This window comes from Haemorhous mexicanus, chromosome 2 (assembly GCF_027477595.1).
Source record: "Haemorhous mexicanus isolate bHaeMex1 chromosome 2, bHaeMex1.pri, whole genome shotgun sequence".
Lineage (NCBI taxonomy): Eukaryota > Metazoa > Chordata > Aves > Passeriformes > Fringillidae > Haemorhous > Haemorhous mexicanus.
The window spans coordinates 117,406,634-117,429,100 of NC_082342.1; the positions used below are offsets into that span (position 1 = coordinate 117,406,634).

Sequence of the window (22,467 nt, forward strand, 5' to 3'; positions counted from 1 at the left end):
GGCTAATTTATTATTTTATGGTACTATATTATATTAAAGACTACTATACTATACTGAAGAATACAGAAAGGACACTTACAGAATGCTAAAAAGACAATAATGAAAACTGGTGACTCTTTCCAGAGTCCTGACACAGCCTGGCCCTGATTGGCCAAAGAGTGAAAACAACTCCCAGCAGAATGCAATGGAACAATCACCTGTGGGTGAACAATCTCCAAATACATTCCACATGAGCACAGCACAGGAGAAACAAATGAGATAAGAATTGTTTTCCTTTTCTCTGAGGCTTCTCAGCTTCCCAGGAGAAAAATCCTGGGCAAAGGGATTTTTCAGAGAATGGGAATGCCACAGAGTTGTATGAGAAACTGTTCACCATAACAACAGGAGACATCACAGCCCATGGCTCCCAAATGGTTTCATCCTTCCCTGGCTCCCCTGACCCAATACAGAACTGGGAAAGGAAGAAAAGCAACCATCCCTCTCCCTTTTCAGTGCTCACTCCATGATGTGAATTCTCAAATGCACCAGAAGATGGGGCTGAGACAAAAGCACTTCCAGGGTCTTTACTGATCCTGAGAGGTCACAGAAAAGGGAATATTTGACCAAACTGGCCATGAGGCCAGGGGTTGCTCACAAGATACACCCACAAGTCCCTTCTCTCCTTGTAGAGCAGCAGAGGACCCTAAAAGGGAAGGAGGCCTGCAGGCAGGTGAGACAGCACTGCCTCACTCCTGTTTCTGGTTTGAGGTAACACAGAAAGCCACAGGTGAATTCTGCCTATTCAAGTTAATGCTGCTGTCAAAAGTACTACAGGCAATATTTAAACACCTCTGACATCTGGCACAAGGGATGTAAAAAAGCCTGTGCTGACACAACAAGCTCCAAGAAAACTAATGATATTAATTAGATGGGTTCTCTTGCCACTCCTTACTCATCTTCTACCTTCCTACTTCAACCTGTAAAAAGCCTTCAAGACCAAATTTAAAAAACTGATTCCATACTTCCTCCCCCAAGGAAAAGATAAAATAGAAAACACAAAGGAAAAAGCATCAAAGCTCATAAATGCAAAGTTCATAGAAAGTTAGGCAGAATAATTTACAAACTTACCTACAGTAGCCTCAAGGCCCATTTTACTGACTGCAGAGAACATGTATAGCTGGAAAGAGAATAAATAAGCACTCAGAATACCAACATATGTATTAATCCTGGGTTCCCCATTCGCCCCATGTTAACCACAAGATATCTCAACTGGTATTACACGAAAGTTCCAGGTTTTACTAAACCCTACAGGACACAGTAGAATGACTGTTTGATTGGACACAGCTGGGAGATAAGGGGTAGGATCCCATTCCTCTATGTCCTTTAAAAAGGAAGGGCTGTGTTATGAGACCACTCAATTTTAAACACTCCAACTGCAGCTTCAACACTGCACAGAATACAACTCATGAAAAAAATCAAATAAAAATGTCTCTCTCATGTCCATCTTCTGGTTTTTAAACAGTTACAGCTCAGAAATTTTAGCCTTTGAGCAGCTAAAATTCTGGCTAGCAACTGAACATCAAATTTTAAAAGAGTGAAACTTTCCATATATTCTGTAACAAAAAAATTACGTTAGACTTGTTTAGTAAACAAGCTTGTTAGCTTGTTTAGCCCCAATATCTACACTTGCTCAACTTTTCATGCCAGTTTTTAACCTGGCCTGGACTCTTTACATCCAGGCTGGGAGATGCTGCCTGCAGAACTGTCCAGGGAATGGTGTCACAGCTGTGGGACAGGGGCAGGCTCTTACTGTGGGTGCTGCAAGCAGCAACATCATTCCACAGGTTGATGCTCTCTTCTCCAGCCTGTCTGAAATCAGACCTGCCAAGATCCCACCTGAAAGAACACACAGGTGTGAGGAAAACATTCAGGGTGTGTTTTGCACAAAAGACATCAGTTTAATTTCATGAAATAGAAGCCAGTGGTTTTTGCTGCATAGTTACACAATTCACACAGCAACATCCTCATGAACCCAACCAGTTTTGACCTGAAGACAACAGAACCAGAACTTGTTCCTCCTCATTATTTATTCCAAATATCCAAGGCAAAAAGCCTTTTACCAGGTGCCATACAGCCCTTGTGCTGGAGTTCTGGTATCCACTCACTGGTCTCACACTCAATAGAAAACTTGGTTCTCTGCAACCTGGGAAACAAACTAAATTGTCTGCATTGGCATAAAAATTTATTCAGTGGTCACCTTGAAAATGATACAGGAATAGCCTAGTCCTTATTATTATTATGATCTCCCAATTTTATCACATACAGTTATATAAGGCATCAAGGAAAAAACAAACCAAAACACCTGTGGCCATTAACCACTAATCTTAAGTTAGATTGACAAAAAGAAGTATTTTGATGGGTGGTGACCAAGACTCATAGGCCAGAGCTCATGGAGATAAAAGATTCCATAATTTGTCTGTTCTGATCTGTACTGGACAGTAGCACTGGCTGTGAAGGGATTTTACTGGATTTTCACTTTTCAACACAACTCTCAGCTCAGTACCTTTACTGCTACTCTTCTTCAGTAGAAATAATGAATATGCACTATAAAATATGTAAGCTGTGTACACCAGAGCCTTTCCTGAACTAGTGTGATCAGGAGTGAATAAAATTAAAACTTACCAAAGATCCCACCCACATCAAACAGTGTGGAAAGGTCCCCAGCTCTTTTGGCATCAAGATGCTCTGGTGAGAGAAGCAAAAGATTTGTCTCATTTCTGGATTATAAAACATGGAAATCTCAGCAGTCTTGTAATGCCAGAATTCTTCATTCAGATAATCCTCAGTAAGGTAACATTGTGTAAATTAAATAAAACCAAAAGTAGGTATTCAGCAATACAGACTTTTGAATGCAATTATTCTCACTGGAAGAGACATTTTACCACTTTTATAACCAGAGAATTACAGAATGGTCTGGGTTGGAAGGGACCTTCAAAGGTCATTCAGTCCAACCCCTCTGCTTCAAGCAGGGACATCTTCAGTGAGATCAGAGCTCAGAGCTCCACCCAGCCTGAGCTGGAATGTTCCAGGGATGGGGCATCCACGGGTTCTATGGGCAGCCTGTTGCAGCATTTCACCACCCTCACTGCAAAAGATTTCATCTTTATATCTAGTCTAAATCTACCCTCTTTTAGTCTAAAATCATTAGCCCTTCTTCTATCAAACAGACCTTGCTAAATAGTTGGTCCATCTTGCACTCTTAAAAGTATATTTAAAAAAAAAAAATCAAAACAGCCGTACTGAACAGAAAAAGAAATTCATTTACATTTTTTTGTGTCTGTTTTAACAGGACACTTCAATCTTGAAAAATACTGTTAGAAAGTAAACCTTTTGATTTGTTTGCAAGAGCCAAAGAGACAGCATTTATGCTTGGAATTATTGAAGATAAGCCAGACACTTCTGTTGGTTTTGAAAATGCCCTCTCACAGCACTGAATTCATAAACCTGCTCGGTGACTTACAACTCCCCTGCTACTGCAGCACAGAAAGCCTCTTTCAGAAGCAGTAATGTTTATTTTCTTATTTATTCCAAGCTCCTATTTGCAGAGACTCTGCAGCCATAATTCAGTACCCCTTTCCTGTAATACTCACCCACATTTGTGATGTAGAGGGGAAGCCAGAAGAGGAAAGTGTAGCTCACCAGCTTTGCAAACAGGAGACAAAGGGAGAACTCCACAACTCCCTGAGAGAACAATGAAAACAGGGAGTTAGTATCCTAGAGCTATTTGCTTTCACAGACCATTATGAAAATGGTTTCTAGGAAGCATTTAGGCTTTTCTTTTTCTCTCATGAATTCCCAAGAAGCATTTTCCCCCTGAGAGCACAAAGCTTGCTCTCTGAGCAGACTGTGGTATTTTACTTGCATGTTTCCTTTCAATTGTACTGAACTGCCTGAAGAGAGAACACTAAAATGGTACTGAATAACCTGAGCAGAGAACACAGAAATGAATGGGAAGGGTTTTACACGGTTTGGGAACACCTGCATCACTCATTTCCCTTAAGTAAAGTTGTTACAGCATTACAGCAGGTTTGGAGCATGTTCCAGAGAAACTGGCATCTTTTTGTGCTCTTTATCTTCTTCCTTCAGATGGGTTCAAGATTCCTCCCTTATTGCTCAGCTCTGTAAAAAAGCCAGTAAACCAGTGTGACACAGCTCAGATCAGAATGTGGTAAGAGCACATCACAGACTGAGCACTGACCCATTAAAGCTTTAACTTGCTCCATCCTCTTTCCTGCTGAACACATAAAAGTGCATTTACTGCAAATTACCCCATCTTCATTCCCTTCACCATCTGATAACTTCTTGTTGGAAAGCAGGTTTCTTAAATCCCTGGTATGCAGGGCTGCAGTTACCCTGAGGAACGGCACACACACTCCACCTGCAGCTGTGACCCTTCCCAACACCAGGCAGGACAAAACCCACAGGGTTTCAGAGATCCCAGGTGGCAGCAGCAGCAATTTGTCACCCACTACTTCCACTCTGCTACAGGAAAAACAGTAGAGGACCAGACTGAACATGAGAAGATGCAGGAATACAGTGTTTGGGTGCAGGATCTTTTTTTTACTCTACATGTGGTCCAAATCAATCTGCAAATTATCCTAATTCTGCATTCAGGTTGACAGGAAAATCAAAAATGACATGTTCTGACCTTGAGGAAACTTCCTTTCCTTTACCAGCAGTCCAAATGTTTGGGCTGCCTGAAACTTCTCAGACAAGACATTTTAAGATTAAAGCTTTTTAAAGCAATGCTGAGGAATGTAAAAAGGAAGCCACAGAAGGAAGTTCTGACACACAGAAGTGCTTATGGACTCAGTTTGTTATTCCACCTTAACAACTATATGTCATTAGGTTCAGTCAACTTTTAGAACAGAATAAACTATTTCAGCCAGAAGGGACCTACAGCAACCACCCTGTCCCACTGCTGGACTCCTTCAGGGCTAGCACAAGTAGAAGCATGCTGATAAAGTCATTATCCAAATGGCCCTTGAACATTATCAGAGAGAGATCAGCAGCTCTCCCTCCACCTCCCCTCCTCAGGAAGCTGCAGGGAGCAGTGAAGTCCCCTCTCAGCCTCCCTGCCTCCAAATTAATCAAGCCCAAAGTCCTCTGCATTTCAAGACTGTGATATGAAGTTAATACCCACTACTGTCCTGTCACTGACATATTTTCTGAAGAATTCCTTTGCCAGGATCTTTTCTCCTGAGAAGCTGGGAAGCTGCAGCTTCTCCACATTTTGCTACTTTGGAATGTGATTTGGAGAATTGTTTACCCAGCATGTGAATTGGTTTTAATTAATGACCAATCACAGCCAGCTGTGTCGAGGCTGTGAGCAGTCACAGGTTTTTATTATTCATTCCTTTCCAACTCTCTGATATCTCCTTTCTCTTTATTTAGTGTAGTTTTAGTATATAATTTTCTTTTAAAATAATATATATCATGAAATAATAAATCAGCCTTCTGAAACATGGAGTCAAGATTCTCATCTCTTCCCCTCAAACACCACCACACTGTCCCACCTAGAGCTTCATGGAAACATGAGTTCTGAGGCAAAACTCCATTCTGAAGAGGAGCAGCACAGGCACTCACAGGTATCCTCAGGGCCCCAAGGAAGCTGATGGCTGATGTCCCATGCCTTCCTTCCCCAGTGGCCAGGGTGCAGTTCTCACTGTCAGTGAGTAAATGCTGCATCTCTGCATCCTGCAACGTCCCCCAGCACCAGGTAAGAGAGAGAAGAGAACAAAAAACAAAGTACACATCAAGAAATCAAAGAGCTCCACAATAATTTTTAAAAACAAGTACCTAATTTGTCAGAGAAAGTGACAGCTTTTAAAAATGTCTTGGTGTGGATAGCCAGAGTATACAGAGAGAGCAGAGACTATATTCAGAATATCAGGTGGTATCTGTCAGGGTGCATACAGTCCATAACAGAAATCAAGAGCACTTGAAGTCAGAACACTTTCTGTTCTGTTGAAGAACAATTTCAAGTTGCAAAGCCCCCACATATGAAGAATACATTCCATGGAATAAAACAATTTCCAATCTTCCCTCACCCCACCACATAAAAGTGGTCTAATTAAAGCTGACAAGCTACTTGTCCTACAACATTGTGTACAAGAAATTTCTGAAAGGACACATTTCTGTATAAAATCATGTAGTATCTTCTTTCTGTACAAATACTTAGCCAGTTTTTCAGGCTCTGTAACATCATCTTACTGACTGATCTAAGCACAGGCCATCTTTTCATATGAATTATGGACAGGAAGTGCTTTATGTTAAACAACCACTTATTTTTTTTTCAAATCTGTTTTATTTGAGCATTGCAATCCCAAAATATAAAAGCCTGGAGTTCACCAGCATTGCCCAAGTTGTGAATTCTGAGTTCTTTTCTAGTACTAGGAAGGATTTTATTCCAAGAATTCCACTGGCTGCTAAGAATACTTGTGGAGCAAGTTACCACTGCACAAGAACAAGCCATCCCAGTGTAGCCAGGAGGGTTTATGTTATTCTTAATCCTCTACCAGACTGAAGTGAACTCAGAATAGAACTGAAAATTTACATCTTACAGCTGTACACAGAAAAAAAAAAAAACAGGTATAAATAGACCTCAGTAGTTCTTTTCCAACTTGGAAAAAGGATGGGATGCAGCTATCCTCCCTTTCACCTGCTTGCTGAGAGGCTTTACCAAGCTGTGCACTTCTCCTATTTATGTATTCCACACACTGTCTTCCTTCTCCTAATTCTTCAGCATCTGAGCAAAGCCTCAGTGAAGAATTAAGCCTCAAATATATATTTGACTGTAGGCTAGAAAGGATATAACAGCAGGCTGTTCCATTTCCAGTGCTTATTGCAGAGATGAAAACTTGGATTAATATTTACTAAGTTTGATGGGGGAATAAAAAAACCATAAGTGCTGGAAAAATTCAATTCTGCTATTTTACATTCAGTGATTCTAAATAAATTCTGTTTTTAAATAACATCATTTAGGAGAGGGCACCAGGGAACCATCTGGACACCTGAGCCCAGACACTCAGCACAGTTTTAGAAGCTGCCATGCAGCATCCAAATTTTAGACTTGATTGTTAGATGGGATTCAGGACTTACAGGAGTCCAGTGTCTGGGCTCAGGAGATAAAGCATTAACCAGAAGACAAAAAACCATCTAGAGACCTTTGACATGGCCCTGCAGACCTATGCCATGGCCCAGGAGTCACTCCATCATTATAAAAATACTTCTTTCCTGAATTACTGGAGCAACTTCAAAACTTGAACTATTTTAACAGCACCAATTCAAACCATAAGTTATTAAATTTTTTTAAAATATGAGAGAGAGAGGAGAAAAAGAAAGGAAAAAAGAAGGGTTTAAGCAGTGAAGCTCCCCACTGGATTCTAGATGGTGTCTGAGCATCTCCTGCACAATCAGCACAGCAAACCCAGCCAGGACTGTCTGAGGCAATGCTGCTCATTTCTCAGACAAGCAGCTCTCAATCTGCTTTAGAAGAGTGGGTAAATATTGCAGCAGAGGTGACCAAAGTCCAAATAACTTATTTAAACTCATGCTGGAAACTTTTGTTGGTAATTTGGGGGGTTTTATGTTGCACAGAGCTGAAGGATAAATAAACCCAGCAGTTTGTGCTTGGCAGAGATGACTTGTACAGCCTTGCCAGCTTGTCTAGAGCATGATTAGGCATATGGCACGCTCTTGATCTCTGGGGAAGGATTCATTATCCCGCAATTTTGTGTCATTTTTAAGAGGCCAACCTAACACAAGCAGCAATGAAGGCACAGAGGTATTCAGGTCACGCAGCCAAAACATTCTGCTTTCAGTCACTGCAGACCCTGAGTATTTGCTTCCTTTTTACAGTAATTGCAGAGGTCAATGAAAACCCAGTAAAAGCTGCCATTCCAGTGTGCTTGGAGACCAAGCCATAAATGCAAAACATCTGCTGTTTGTAGAGGCTCAAAAGCTGCCTGTGAAAATCAGCTCCAAATAACTGCACCACAACCTCTGTGAAAAGGGGAAGATGTTCAGCTTGGCTCTGACAGGAACAACTTGTTCTTCTGTCACTGGCAGAAAATCAGGAAGCCCCAAAGAGCAACAAAGAAGGGGATTTAATGATTTTATTATTTTTAAACCTTGTTGAGACTCTGTATTACAAACATACCTCAGCTGGCAGGGAGGAGAGAGAAGGGGGGATATTCCCAGGACTGCCAGCAGTTCCCCCAGTTCATTGTCTGTGCTGTCCCTCTGTCCTGCTCCCAGGGGACACCAGTCAGGGGGACAGGGGTACAGTTTCCTCACCCTTGGCTAGGCAGACCCTTCACAGGGTGGCAGTAGCAGAGTTAAAAAGGAAATCTCTGCCTACTATTTGCTGATTTCCATGGGTTTTTAGCTCTGTCATCATGATTTAGAATCATAGATTGGCTGGGGTTGGAAAGGACTTGAAGATCATCCAATTCCAACCCTCTTCCACAATCCCAAGTTGCTCCAAGCCCCATCCAGCCTGGCTTTGGACACTTCCAGGGATGGGACAGTCACAGCTTCTCTGGGCCACTTGTCCCAGTGCCTCACCACCCTTTCTTCCATACATTTAAAGAATTTCTTCAGTAAATTCCATCCTGTCTAAAGACACCTGCTGATATTCTTGCACCTCCCCTTGCCTTCCACGTTGTGAAAGAGCACTGACAAATGGTTTCTGGGCTGGATTCTGCTGTTGGGCAGCTCAAAACTAAAATAATAAACTTCGTACAGAGGGAGTTAAAGCTGTATTGAAGTGTTTCCTCAGTAAATATTTCAAAACTTTTTTTACCAACATTGATTATTCCACCCTGTGAATGCTCATTATTATTCTATGGGCAAAGGATAAAGAGAACAGGAAGTTTCTATTTTCCTGGAAAAGTGTGAAAGAAGTTTAAAAAAAGTTATCCTCTCAGGATACAATGTGCCAAGTGTACTGAATACAGACACAAAATTTCAAATGGAAATTTTCAGTTCATGTCCATCACAAGATAAAATGGTATTTTGCCCACAAAATGGGCAAGTCCAGAATTCATTTTCTAGTGAGAAATAGCAGTCCTTATGGTTATGAGTTTTAAGCAAGACTTTTGTGAATAATTGTGTATATTTAGAACTCTCCATTTCCACATATAATCTTGTTAAGTACAGACAGCTTTTGAAAGAAAAAGGGAGAGAAGTGAGACTGCAAGGATGGGACACAATATACATCATTTAAATATTTCAAGTGGGCTGCCTTTAAAGCATTTTGCAGTGCATTATTTTTGATGGAATTGTGTCAAGATCACAAAATAAAAAAAGACCAATTGAGCAAGCAGTGCCATCTCAAACAGCTCAGTCTGCATTATTTATGGCAGCTAATGCTAAGTTCCCTCCTCTGAAGTTACATTTGTGTGTGAAGATGGAAGCAGATTTCAGCATCATAAAAAGAGGAATAATCTTTACAAACAGTAAATATTTCATGTGAGCCTTAAGAAGTCTTCTATGCTATTTTACAGCAATATTTTGTTTTTTACCTGAGGTTTGCCATTTTCCTTAGCATTTAAGGTTGGCATCTGGATTCTGCACCGAGAGGCACCGTTCAGGAAGGTTTTAGAACTCTGAAAAAAGAAAACAAAAAACCTCTTTATTTTTTCTGCTTTTTTTTCCTTTTTTTTTTTTTTTTTTAGGATTACATTAGTGTCAACCATCTCTCTAGAAAAAGTTTTTGTGCATTGTAACAAACATAACCTGGATTATCTTTAATGTGATGACTGTGTGTTTTGAGATTTTCAAGTTCTTATACAGACCTATGGCAATGGACATAAAATGCACTCACAAATGGATCTGAAGGCTGATTTCACACTGGTTTTACACAGAGGAAGCTGAATTCAGAGCACAGTCATGCCCCTCTCAACATCTTTAGCTGCTTTTTCCTCTACTGAACTTACTGACATTGCAAACTCAGTTTTTGCTTTAAGCAGATAATTCCAACAGCAACTACAGAAGTTGATTTCCTTAATGAAAACCTTGATTTTTTAACTTTCCTAATCCCCTTAAGAGAAAAGTTCATCCCTTTAGCTTATATTCAGTAAAAAAACCAGTAAGACTAAATACTTTTAGCCCATAAATTCTTGTTTTCTTGTGGACAGGAGTATTGATGAGGAGTCTGAGCACCTCCAGCAAGTTCCAGAAGAAAAAAGGAGACAAAAATCTACATTTTAGGCACCAGATGGACTTGCTTTTTATCCTCACTTATTAACAAGTACATTCCTGTGTCAGTTCACACCAAAATTCACTGAATTCCAGTGAATTCCATTGGAATGCACTGGAAAACACCATTCTGAGATCTTCAGTCTAAGAAGATTTACCAGGGACATTCAGATTTGCCTGCTGAATTAAATACACAGCTCTAAAGCAGGTCTGCAGTCAGGTATGGACAACCTATTGCTAAGTCCAAAAGAAGCACTGTGTATTCCTCAGGGATGAGATGCTGAAGTGTCTAATCACACACTGGATGCCACAGTGAAAAAAAAAAAATAAAGCTAGAAAAATAAAAAGCCCTAAAAACTTTGTCCCAAATAACCCCCTCCTCAAGCTCACCACCACAAATAAAAAAAGAATGCAAATCCTCACTGAGCAATCCAGCTCAAAATCAATCACTGGGTAATTCTTCCCCCTTGCCAAAAAAAAAAAAAAAAAAAAAAGAAAGAAAAAAAAAAATCAAGAGTATGTATTTCAGTGGTTTTTACACAAATTGCCCTTCATCAATCAAATCCTTCTAAAAGGAAAAAATACTTTTGAGGATAAACTATGGTAGTTCTGCAGCTCAGTTCAGAGCTGAGGCACAAGCAGTTTTGGACATGCATTCCTCAAAATAAACCAACTACACTTGAGCCCCCAGGGTCTGATAAAACAGATTTTTAATCTTACAGAAAATCTGGCTCTTGTCAAAAATGTGATTTACAAGAATCCACAGGGAAGAAAATCCATCACCTAGAGACAAGTCATCTACATTTATAATCAGCAGCTCAGCAGAAGAAAAATGAATGACTTTTTCATTTGACTGTCAAAAAATAAGATTTACTACAGTGAGGAGAAAATGTCTGGGGAAAAGGACTAGACTGAGAGGCTGCACATTTAATACTTAGGCTTCTTCCTCCCTTTCAGAAGATAAAAATTGCAGCCTGGTAATTTTTAAATGCACAAGCACTTTGCAGCAGGAGTTTAAGGGAGGGAAGTTTTCTGGGAATGCAAAGTTGATACAAAGGAAGTTCTCAGAGTACAAAGACGAGTTTGTATGAACGTGATGTAACTATGGGGGGAAAAAAAGACACAGGGAGAAAAGATGAGAAGCAATAAAACCAGTTCTAAATCACATTTCCCAAAGGGGGGGAAAAAATTAAATCTCCTCTTTAACTCTCATAAAGGAAGTGCAGCAATTCTGAGTAACACCCACTGACTTCTCTCTGGCATTAGTCATAGGTACAGCCCTTCAGAAAGTCAAGATTAAGCCTCCAATGCCAGGATTTAGAAGCACTTTATTGTCCTCAAGTATTTATCTGGAAACAAATTTCAGATGGGTAAATCAGAGCCAAGATGAATTCAGGCAAATGCAGCACAGCCCAGGAAACCAGAGAATAAAGAGAAAGAACCACATGCTCAAGGCTCTGTGCCTGACTCTCCATCTGTGGCTTTGGACAGCTCAATGAAATCAGATTACTCACCACTACAAACTCTGTGGAAATATTGGGCTCAGGACCATGCTGAAAATAAATATTAGATCAAATTCATCCAAGACTGGCATCACACAGAGAGGACTGTGATCTCTCAATCTTAATATAAACCCTAAGGCCTTCCCTCGTGCCGAGCATTTATTTTAGTGCTGCTTAAATTTAACTGGCCTCATTCTTCCACAAGGAGATTTAGTTTTTAGTGCAGAGCTGCCTGCACCTACCCAGGACATCTGGCCAAAATTAGCTGCCACAGCCTTAGGAGAAAAGCAAGTGTGTATATTTAATATCTCAAAAAAAAAAAAAAAAGATTTCTAACTATTTGCAAAAGTACATAAAGTTGTTCAGGTTGAACAGAATGACTAATCAAAAAAAAAACCAAAAAAAAAAGGACAGAAAGTATTTTACACCTGCTAAATTACAGAGCCCTTGTACAAAACAGATAAAATATTTTCCCCCTATTTTACTACATCAACCTCCCTTCAATCAGCACTCACTTTGCTTTACAGTCAGAAGCTGTCATCACCACATCTACATCTGGACATCTTGAACTCCTGCCTAATTAATTTCTTTAATTTCTAAGGCCACCTGTCTGTGGTGAACAGAAGCTGTGAGCCCCTTGGACAGGGGCTTAGAACCCTTGCAGACCACTCAGGAGTGAAGTATTTGGGCAGTTCCAATGATATAAAGCTCCCCAGGACAAGGCAAACCTCAACCTGAGAAGGGTCCAAGGCAAGTGGGGAAGCCCTGTGATAAACTCCTCCCAGATTTCCAGATGTGAAATGAGAATAGGGGAGGAAGAAGTGATTCCTTCTGCTCTGCAGAGTGAGGTTTCCAGGGAAACAGGAGGTCAAATGCATCCCACACAGTGAGAGTGAGCCTGGGGCAGTGACCCTGCTGCTGCTCTAGTGAAGACTGAGTCAAATCCTCCTCCTTTTCTGCAACTGGGAGAAATTGCTCCTAAATACTAAATGTTTTGTTAAAAGTATCATGATAAGTAGATGTTCCATGTCAGAATTTTCCACACTAGCTCACTGAGCCATATGAGCAACATATTGTGCAGAGCTCTTTAGTTATGCTTTCCAGTTGAAGTGTATTTGAAACAAATAAATATTTATTTCCATAAAGCTTAACAGGATATTCTGTAAAAACAATGCTCTGAACTATATAAAATCTAAGGAAAATGGGACTCTTAACAGTAGGCAATGAGAGCCACTTCAAATACTCTCAAGATTTACTGAAGTTACTTCTAAGAAATTAAAGAGGAAAAAAAAGAAAAATACAGAGCATAGTGTGAGCCCACCTTGTCTCATAGGAATAAAATAGGAAGTTCCACAGACCATCAGAAGCATTCAGAAGCTTTATCAGAAGTGCTTCATTAAAGATTTAAAAAAAAAATTAACTGGAAGAGAGAACACAGAGTAGAAAAGTTGCCTTCAGTTCCTATTCAAGAGCATTTCAAACTCCATTGACCTGAAAGCATTAGGGGTAAAAAATGTACAATTTGTACAATCTACCTGTGAGCCTGGCAAAGAAAATGCATGGCTCACATGATTCACATGTACAGACAATTCCCACGTGGGATTCCTGTGAGACATTCACCAACAGCCCTGATTTGCCCTCAGAGATGGGAAACCTCATGGTCTGCTCTGACAATCCCCTCTACTATTCCAAAACAATACCTGGAAATGTGGCAGACCTGACTGCCCAAGGTTCCTGGGAGCCTGGAGCAAGAACTGCTCCAGATTTTGGCTGCAGTAGAGACAAACACAGAGCAGAGTCTCAGGGAACACAAAACAAGATCGACCTGTGAGCACAGTCCTGAGCAAAACTGGGCCAGGAATGACATTTCTGTCATGAGAAGTTAAACACAGCTGGTTTTCCTAATGCTCTTTCTTGCCTTTCCTTGCTTTTTACTTTTCTCCAATTCCATTTGGATTGCCTTCTTCCTCTTGGGTTCATGAGGCAGAAAAGGAATCATCTCACACAGTAACTTGGGACTTCCTAGGGAAATCTTTTCACCTCTGACACAACATTCTAAAATACTTAATAAATAAATAATATTTATTACTTATTTACCTACCTTAATACTAAATACTTAAACAAAACACCCTACAAAGATGCTCAGGAAGACTGAAGAAAATTAAGAAAACTCAAGAAAAAGAAAAAAAAAAAAAAAGAGAGATGAACAGTTTTTACTTGGTTTACTGTAAGATCATCTGTTCCAAAACAAATCAATTCACCTCTTGATTCATTTACTTTGAGAGAAAATAAGCTCCTGGTTTACCAGTGAAGCACAGAGGAGTAATCATTGCCTCAAGCACAGCATCAGTTAGAACAGCCTGGCACAAAGAGCCACACACACAATCTGATTCACAGAGCCATCTTATTAAATGTGTCTATTAGGAGGCAAAAAATCAAACAAGAAAATGCAATTACTTACACTGGATGGTGTGCAGGAGCAACTGACATCTTTAGGATCTGAAATAAAATACCACACAGAGCTAATAGTGAAAACAAGCCTAAATCTCTTAAAGCAGTTTTTAATAGTGTAACTTACAGACAATAAACTGACAGTAGAGATAAAAAGTGCTACTCTGGCAGTCCAGCTAGTTACAGAATCCTTGTTATATCTGCCAAAATTGACCTCCTGAGACAGGACAATTCCAGTAAAACAAAAATTCCCATGTCTGCATAGGGACGGGATGGGGCATTCCTCTTTCATTTCTAATTTAAAGTGCCAAAAGCTGCTCCCTCAGCTGCCTCCTGTCATTGATGGCACAGAGGGTGATGATGGTGGGGGCTGAATGGCAGCACAGAACATTCACTGCAGCCAGGTGGGACCTGGGGGCTGGTGGCAGGACAGTGGGCTGAACTCTGAAGTGTCACTGTCAGGGGAGCTGGGGAGGGGTCTGGGGCACAAACCAGATGAGGAACAGCTGAGGGGGCTCACCTGGAGAAAAGGGGGCTCAGGGGTGTTTTATTGCTGTATTTATTATTGTCTGTAATCCCCTGCCAGGAGGGGCTGGGCTCTGCTCCCAGGGAACAGGGACAGGAGCAGAGGGAACGGCCTCAGGCTGGGCCAGGGCAGGCTCAGCTTGGCCAGCAGCAGGAATTTCCTCACTGAAAGGGCTGTTAAATACTGGAAGGGGCTGCCCAGAGAGGTTTGGAGTCCCCATCCCTGGAGGTGCCCTGGACACTCAGAGCTCTGGGCAGCACCAGTCAAAGCTGGACTTGATGACCTTGGAGGGCTTTTCCAACCTCAGTGATTCTGCTGGAAAAGCTCTTTGAAGGCACACAGGCTCTTCCCCACCAAGTGTTCTGGGAAGGAGCTCTCTAAGCAGGGGCACAGCTGAGCCCTCCATGGCTGTGTCCCAGTGAACACTCACGTTCAATGAGGAACAGGAAACAAACAACCCCCATGAGAGCCACGATGACCCCAGGCACCACAAAGGAGAGACCCCAGCACGTGGACACCCAGTAAGCAGCAATCAAGGATCCCAAGATATTCCCCACTGAAGTGTGTGAATTCCAGACTCCCATGATCAAACCTCTCCTGCATTAAAAAAAGAAAAAAAAACAAAACAAAACACACAAACATTCGCTAATAGCATTAATCTCTTGAGAAAAGCGTATCAAAATGGCTGTGCAGCTGTGGTGTCAGTGAAATATGTCTTATGGTTCTTTATCTGATCATTTATTTATGCTACAACCTCCACCTGGCAATTTCAAGGCACCTACATAGTAATAAAACTGTTGTAAATCCTCCGTGCATGACAGAATTTATCCTGCCCTTCCTGGCATTTAAAACCAGAACTAGGGCTTGCATATTTCTGGACAGTTTCTCTGATTAAAACAAATATGCTGATGTTGTGTAGCATGTGGATACCGAGCCTGATGCTGTTGGGAATAAAAATCCTCCTGCAAACACACTGCACTGATAACCTGATGCTTGCAGGACATGTCAGACTTGTCGTGGAGAAGAAAACAAACTGTAGAGGATAGGGGGAGCAAATTCAATATTTTCTGATCCCATTCTGGACTTGCTGGGCTCTGTAGAAGGTGACACCTGCACCAGCTTGGATAAGCACACACCAGGTTCCTGCCTGCCTGGAAATCCCAGATTAGAGCTGCTGCACATCAGCTCCATCTGAGCTAAGATAAAGCACAAAAATCCCACTGAAGTCATGAAAACAGGGATTTTTTTCCCTTTTAAGTCATGGGAAAATTGCCTTGTCCTCAGCAGGATTTTACCTGGAGCAGCCTAACTTAAACAGAATCTTTTTCATGGTCTGAAGACAAAAGTTAAGAGTTCTGCTCATGCTTCATGGAATTAGAGCAGAATGAAAACAAGGACCAGGTCACTGACACTTAAACCAGAGCCCTACTCACCAGCCCACTGTGTGGCATCCTAAAAGTAAAGGATGCTGCTATTGCACAAAGCAAAGCCTAAATAAATGTATTTATTTTGCACAGACTCCCCAGTCTTGTTCAATATTATATGACAGTTACCATCCTCTGCATTTCCTAAAGGAAAATTAGTTTGAGGCTACATCTTTTTAACTAACATCTTTTTAACTATCCTGTGGTGTACATAAAAATCAAATACTGAATGTCAGTACATCCTTCTCCGGAACTGATTAACAATAATGCCCTACATGTACAAAGGATGGTACCACAGTAGCATTATTATTTGCTACATGCATCAACCATTATCAGAGCCAGTGGGTTTGGCATGCAGCTCTTGCAAAATTTATGGAAAATTGCTGTATGGTGTGACAAAATAAACATCATGAGTGATCACTGTGCAGGATTAAGATTAAAAAAAAAAAAGCTGATGATTTAAAGAAGGTGATAAAAGAAAGATTAAATCAGCTGCCGTCTGTATTTTGTCTTCTAAATTAAATTTTCAAGTTTATGTAAGTGTGTTAGAAAAAAAGACATTACACAAAGGTATTTTTTACAGTTATGCCCTGACAACTGTTTGGAAACACAAATGAAAACACAGGAAATTTCACATTAAAATGGCATAATAACAGCCTTTACTAAGAGTAGTTTTAGACTGTTTATATTTACAAGAATTATTCTAATACAATTCTGAAATAATTCATCTGAAGAAGAGCTACCACAGAACACTGTTTTGACATGAGGGAGACAGTTCCAAACCAATATATAAATTAGGCAGCATAACAAAGGAAGCTCCTCTCAAGAGTCTAACTGCTTTGTTTCATTCAAAAAAAAAAATCCTAAAAAACCCACAGAAGCCTAAGAAAGATATTTAAATAGATATTACAGAATCACAGCCAGAATGTATTGATCTGTACCTCCAAAGCTTTGGATTTTGTATCATTTACCTTCCTTTTCCAAACCAGTTGCCAATACATGTAACGACACTTGGCCAGCCAGTGGTTTGCACCAGCCCATTGGCTATCTGAAAGTATATAAAAAATAATAAATAAACATTTCCTGCCATAAAACAGGTTCCTACACAATTCCTGCCAAGTTCTGCTTTGGGAAAAGGAAGTCTACAGAAATGCATTGAATTTAGAAATTTAGTGGGAGGTTTTGAAAGCATTTCTTTCCCCCCTGCCCCAAGAATAAACAAGTTACCAAGTTTTGCAGAATCTTCCCTCTACCTCCATCTCTATAATAAGTTTATGATTTAAATCACAGAATATTGTAATTCAGTCACATATTTACCAAAAATCACACTGCTCTGAGCTGAAAAGAGAAGTGAATTCCCCACAGTCAAGTAGCAGCATAACACTTATCTCAACTTGAGCATATGGCAAAGCATGTTTGCAATCAAATAAAGCAGAAAAACAGCAAACTTTAGGGGAGACTGGGTAACTTAAAAATGCTTAACAGACATCTGTAAATAAACTGAGAGGAGGAATTTAATTTAATATATTCAGGGTGAAGTAAGAACTATTTCAGTCTCCACATTGCACAGAACATTAACTCAACTCCTAAAAAGCTCCCTGTCTACAACTGCACCATAACACAAATACCCAATACAAAACCTCACATGCACAATGAGCATTTGAACAAAATGCATCAAAAACCAATGGGGCTGGTGGTGTGAGACCCCCCCCTGGAGTTATAGGGCTCACTGACCACATCCCACAGGGCAGACACAGTCAGCTCAACCCTAGAGGAGGTTTTTCCTGTCCTGGAAAACCGCTGATGCCAGAGGGCTGGGGTTATTAATTAATCACAGATTAATTGATGACAAGCTTACAGAAGTGCTGTGCCAGGTTAGTATCTCTGCATGCCACCTTGCTGACTGCCATGCAGATGTGCCAGAGGTGAGAGTGTTACTGCAACAACACAGGAAGCAGCAGTGCAAAGTGCAGACCTGCTCAAAATGACCCCGTTGCCAACCCTAGCCCGGTCCTGACCTAAATTCCACCTTGGCCAATGGTAAAAATTCTTGTGACACCGGACCAGAGCTCTGAAAAATCTCCCACAGTGAACCTGGTTACATAAGCTGCCTGCTCCCAGCCACACCAGGGTGGGAGACTGCTCATCATTAGCAGTGTAAATGGAATTTTCCTGCAGAGAAAGCCAGGATGTGTCACTCAGGTCTTGGCAGACTGACAGAAGTAAACACGCTTGTTTCAAAACTCACACGCATTTGAGCTTGCAAAGATCTGATTGCTGATTTGACACAGAGTGAAACACATTAATTTGCTTTCAACTAAATTAAAAACCCCACCACTTTTCAAAAATAAAGCCTAGGGGTACCCACTCTATCACTTCTGCCTGTCATCAACAAGCTATTCCAGAATTTACATCCTCCCACCCAACCATCACTGTGTGCAGGTGAAAAAACCCCAGTATCACCCTAAACAGCACCATGGGAGGAACTCTGAGTGTCTAAATTCACACTGTGCCTACCTGGGCCATGATGTAAAACCAGAGATTATGCACATTATAGAAATAACCCAATCCAAACATTGCAGTGAAGAGTCCACTGGCCAGCATCCCCCCTGTCAGGTAGTAGCGGATGGGCAGCCGCTCTCCGATGAGTCCACTTGGAATTGAGGAGGAAATAAAGAGAAAAGTCATCATTAAAAATGAGATCACACCCCAAAAGCCTTCACAAATGAAGGATATTTTGTGTTGTTTAAAATTCTGGTGAAAGAGAAACTCTACTGCTAAGTGCTGCTTGCCTTTGCAGCAGCAAAAGAGCAATTTTTAGCACTTGACAAGGGAAAAAAAGCCCTGACAAAAGTTCATTAATTGCTGAGTTCTGACATCTGCACAAGCATCTTTCAGGGAGATACTCATCTGGAGCATATTCAAAGTCATTTACTTACAGAGTCATTTCCCAATTCTGTGGCTCCAGCCATTGAAAGGGAGACTTGTCTCCCTTGCTAATGATTTAAGTCATGAAGGTTCTGGCTTTAGTCAATAAAAAGAAGCATCTCCACACAGCAGCTAAGACTGCACACTTTATGATGGGCTTGGTATTATTTTAGGAGGTGTCTGCTCCCATTCTTTGACCAAAGAAAGCCAGGACAATAATTTAAATGCAATCAGTGCAATTTGGAGACTGGCTGGAGATTGACTGACTGATTGATTTACATTCTACATGAAAAAAAGACAGGCTAGACTTCAATCTGGAAAATATTCCTGCACAAGGCAGGCAAGATTGGTGCAGCTAAAAAGCTTTCTGTGTATCAGAGATTGATACCACTAGTGCTCAGAATCATGTTGGCTTTTTTCCCCTCAGCAATCAATTTCTCACTCTCCATCAGAACCTCTGCAGTAGGAAAACACAATATCACAGAAGTCAAATAACCTCATAAATAAACAGTAAAGAGAGTGGGGTTTTACCTTAAATACATCCCAACTGCATATGCACACAAAAATGAGTAATCCAGAGCTCCCAGCAGCTGTTTGTAGTTGCTCTTATCTAAGAATAATTTTCAAAACAAATTGTCACTTTAAATGTGCTAGTTACTTCCCAACCATTTTTACATATAACAACAAAAATGCCAGTGAATGTGCACTGACATTCAATTTCCATTAGGCACATTTAGACTTCAACAAATGTTTTGCCAATATTCTATTTAACAAAAAAATACCCTTCTGCCTCTAAGATATTAGGAAAATATTGGCAGGCCTATCCTAAACTCTACCTTATTTAAAACAGCATTTTGGAAGAGAAGAAACATCAGTTATTAGCAAGGTGCCCTTTTCTTAAAAGGCCTTAGGCAAAAGAAAATCCAAAATCCAATTTAACAGACTTGATTAAAAGTGGTAAGATGAGTTGCAAAAGCATGACGTCTTAACAGTCAAAATGTCTAAAAAAACAAAAAATCCATCATCATAGAGGCTTTTAAACAATCAGCTTAATATTTTTAAAATAAAAAGTTATTTGATAATATTTAAAATATTAAAGTTATTTTTAAAAAATGGGTAAAGCCTTTTGTTTTTAATTTTCCAGCTATTCACAAAGAACAGAGAAGTTCTGCTCAAAAAAACCCCAGAGTTCTACCCTGTAAAGCAAACAACCACAATCACACTTAAATGGGAACTGCAGACAGCACAGAGGGAGCAAAGGGACTCCACCCCCATGGAAACACCAAGTCAACTCCCAAGGGAGCTGAGCTCATATCCAGACATTTTGTGCATTTATTTTCAATAAATTGCCACAATTGCTATTGGCTCTGAGCACAAAGTCACAGATATTAAAGCAAATTCCTTCCTCAGTGTTTTTCTGGCAGAACTCCCAGCTTTGCCAGAAAAACACCTGAAAGAACAAATCTAGAGTGCCAATCCAAGGGGGCAGCTTGGCAATAATGTCCATGGAAAAAGGAGAACATTTGGGCTGAGAAGACTCCATTAAAAAAAGTCAATCAATATTTCAGACAAACAAACTCAATCCCCCCTTGGACAAGGGACAAGAAACACTGCCCAGCTTTAAGTGCATCCTTATTCAAACCTGGGGGGATTGAATTTTTCCAGTAGACTCTGAAACAGGAGTTAATACACTGGATTTTGTCCCCAGAAACCCCAGAGCTCAGATCTTTAATTATCTTTGAAGAGAGCAGGACTTTTTTTTTAATTACTAATTAAAGACTAATTAGAATGTATGGCTACACAGACTGGGGTGGACTGGCACATTGACAGAATGGACTAATCTGTTTCACTGAGGTTTCTGGGAGCAGTAAAAGTGTCAAGGAATGATTCAAAGTCTCATTTAAAGTCAAATACAATAAAATTAAAATTTAATCGTCCACTAGGCAAATATTTTTTTTCTATTCAAGTGAAAGGCCAGGTTCATAAACTATCCAGTAAGTTGTCAAGTCTCTCCTGCAATGAAGTCTCCCCCTTTTTCTTCATTAAAATGGAGAGAAATATATTCCTTCAGGCAGATAAGGACTCTGCAAAGTTCCAATTTAGATAAGAACCAAGTAATTTCACTTAAAAGATTACTGGAATTAAACAAGCAGAAAATAATAATGATTGATTTTATTCTTCACCCTTTTTTCTAAGCAGACATGCTAAAGACAAAACCCATTCTATGAGTGAAAACTGATCTATTGAAATCATCTCTAAGATATAACAAGTAAAATAGTATCACTTATTTAAGTGACTAAGTAAAATAATATCACTTATTTAAGTGGCAAAAAATCCTAAGGTAAGCCACAACTTCACTTTCTGTGGAGAAATCAGTGAGGACATGGAAAACAAAACACCCCTTCCATGCACATCTCTCATATCTAAATAAATAGCTAAACAAGAATATATAATAATTAATGATCTAATTAAGAATATCAGCTCATTATTAGGAAATAAAGATACAAAACCAAAAAAGGCAAGCCCTACCAAATGGCTCCCATCCACACTGAGAGGCATTAAATGGCTTTTTGACAGGCTGGATCTGGGCAGCATATTCTTTGTAGGAGTCAAGTTCAACTTGGCTTGCACAATGCTTATGCAGCTCTCCCTGAAACAGAAAGGACATTTGAAAATGGAAAATTCAAATTGGGGACTGATAACTCTCTTACAGCAAGGAATTTAACAATTCTAGATTTATGTGTACCTGTGTCAAATCTACCAAAATCAGTGAAATTGTTGGCCCTTATTAATTGCTTGGTATTTTGCTGGGGGAAGCCACCATTACATGGTTAGAAAAAAAAACATTCTACAGTAAACTGGTGGTTCTGACAGTGAAAATCTCTGAAATTCTGCAGTAACATCAAGTACTTTGCCCACTGTTACTCCTCAGTGTTATGCAATGCAGTACTGGGGAATCTGGCTTGTGTCTGACAAGTTATAAACACTGAAGATTAAAATAACAAACCCAGAATTAGAGAACTTGTGTCATCAGCTTCACTGGGAACAACTACAGGGGTACAGAAAATGATGACCATGATGCTCAACAGTACTGGGAACACTCTTGTAAATGCCAGTGGAATGTTCAACTCATCAGTTATGAGCAACTTTCCTCAACCATAAGAATGCAAATCTCTCAAATATCTCTAATTAGATTCATTCACATGAACTGAGTGCAGGCACAGCTGCTTCCAGCCCAAACCCCAGACTTACATGCAGTATTCTAGGTGTGGTCTCACTAAAGTTTATCAAGCAAATATCACTGTGTGCCAGCTTTATCAGTCTCTCATCTTGAAGGCATTTCAAGTTAAAGGTTAACCCTGCCTTCCACAACAGGAAATACTGAAAAAGACAA

At 40.2% G+C, this 22,467-nt stretch overlaps 1 protein-coding gene across 7 annotated transcripts in view; it reads right to left on the reverse strand.

Moving 5' to 3' along the window:
* Positions 1-22,467, reverse strand: part of SLC37A1 (solute carrier family 37 member 1) — a 36,488-nt gene that overhangs the window by 7,667 nt on the left and 6,354 nt on the right. For all 7 annotated transcript variants that reach the window (XM_059840072.1, XM_059840069.1, XM_059840073.1 and 4 more), the window contains 12 exons: positions 21,603-21,723; positions 19,605-19,683; positions 18,663-18,798; positions 17,117-17,193; positions 15,152-15,318; positions 14,206-14,243; positions 9,567-9,650; positions 5,626-5,736; positions 3,630-3,720; positions 2,662-2,724; positions 1,790-1,875; positions 1,108-1,156 (listed from right to left, as the gene is read on the reverse strand). In XM_059840072.1, coding sequence (XP_059696055.1) covers positions 1,108-1,156; positions 1,790-1,875; positions 2,662-2,724; positions 3,630-3,720; positions 5,626-5,736; positions 9,567-9,650; positions 14,206-14,243; positions 15,152-15,318; positions 17,117-17,193; positions 18,663-18,798; positions 19,605-19,683; positions 21,603-21,723 — 1,102 coding nt within the window. The remainder of the gene's footprint in view (positions 1-1,107; positions 1,157-1,789; positions 1,876-2,661; positions 2,725-3,629; positions 3,721-5,625; positions 5,737-9,566; positions 9,651-14,205; positions 14,244-15,151; positions 15,319-17,116; positions 17,194-18,662; positions 18,799-19,604; positions 19,684-21,602; positions 21,724-22,467) is intronic.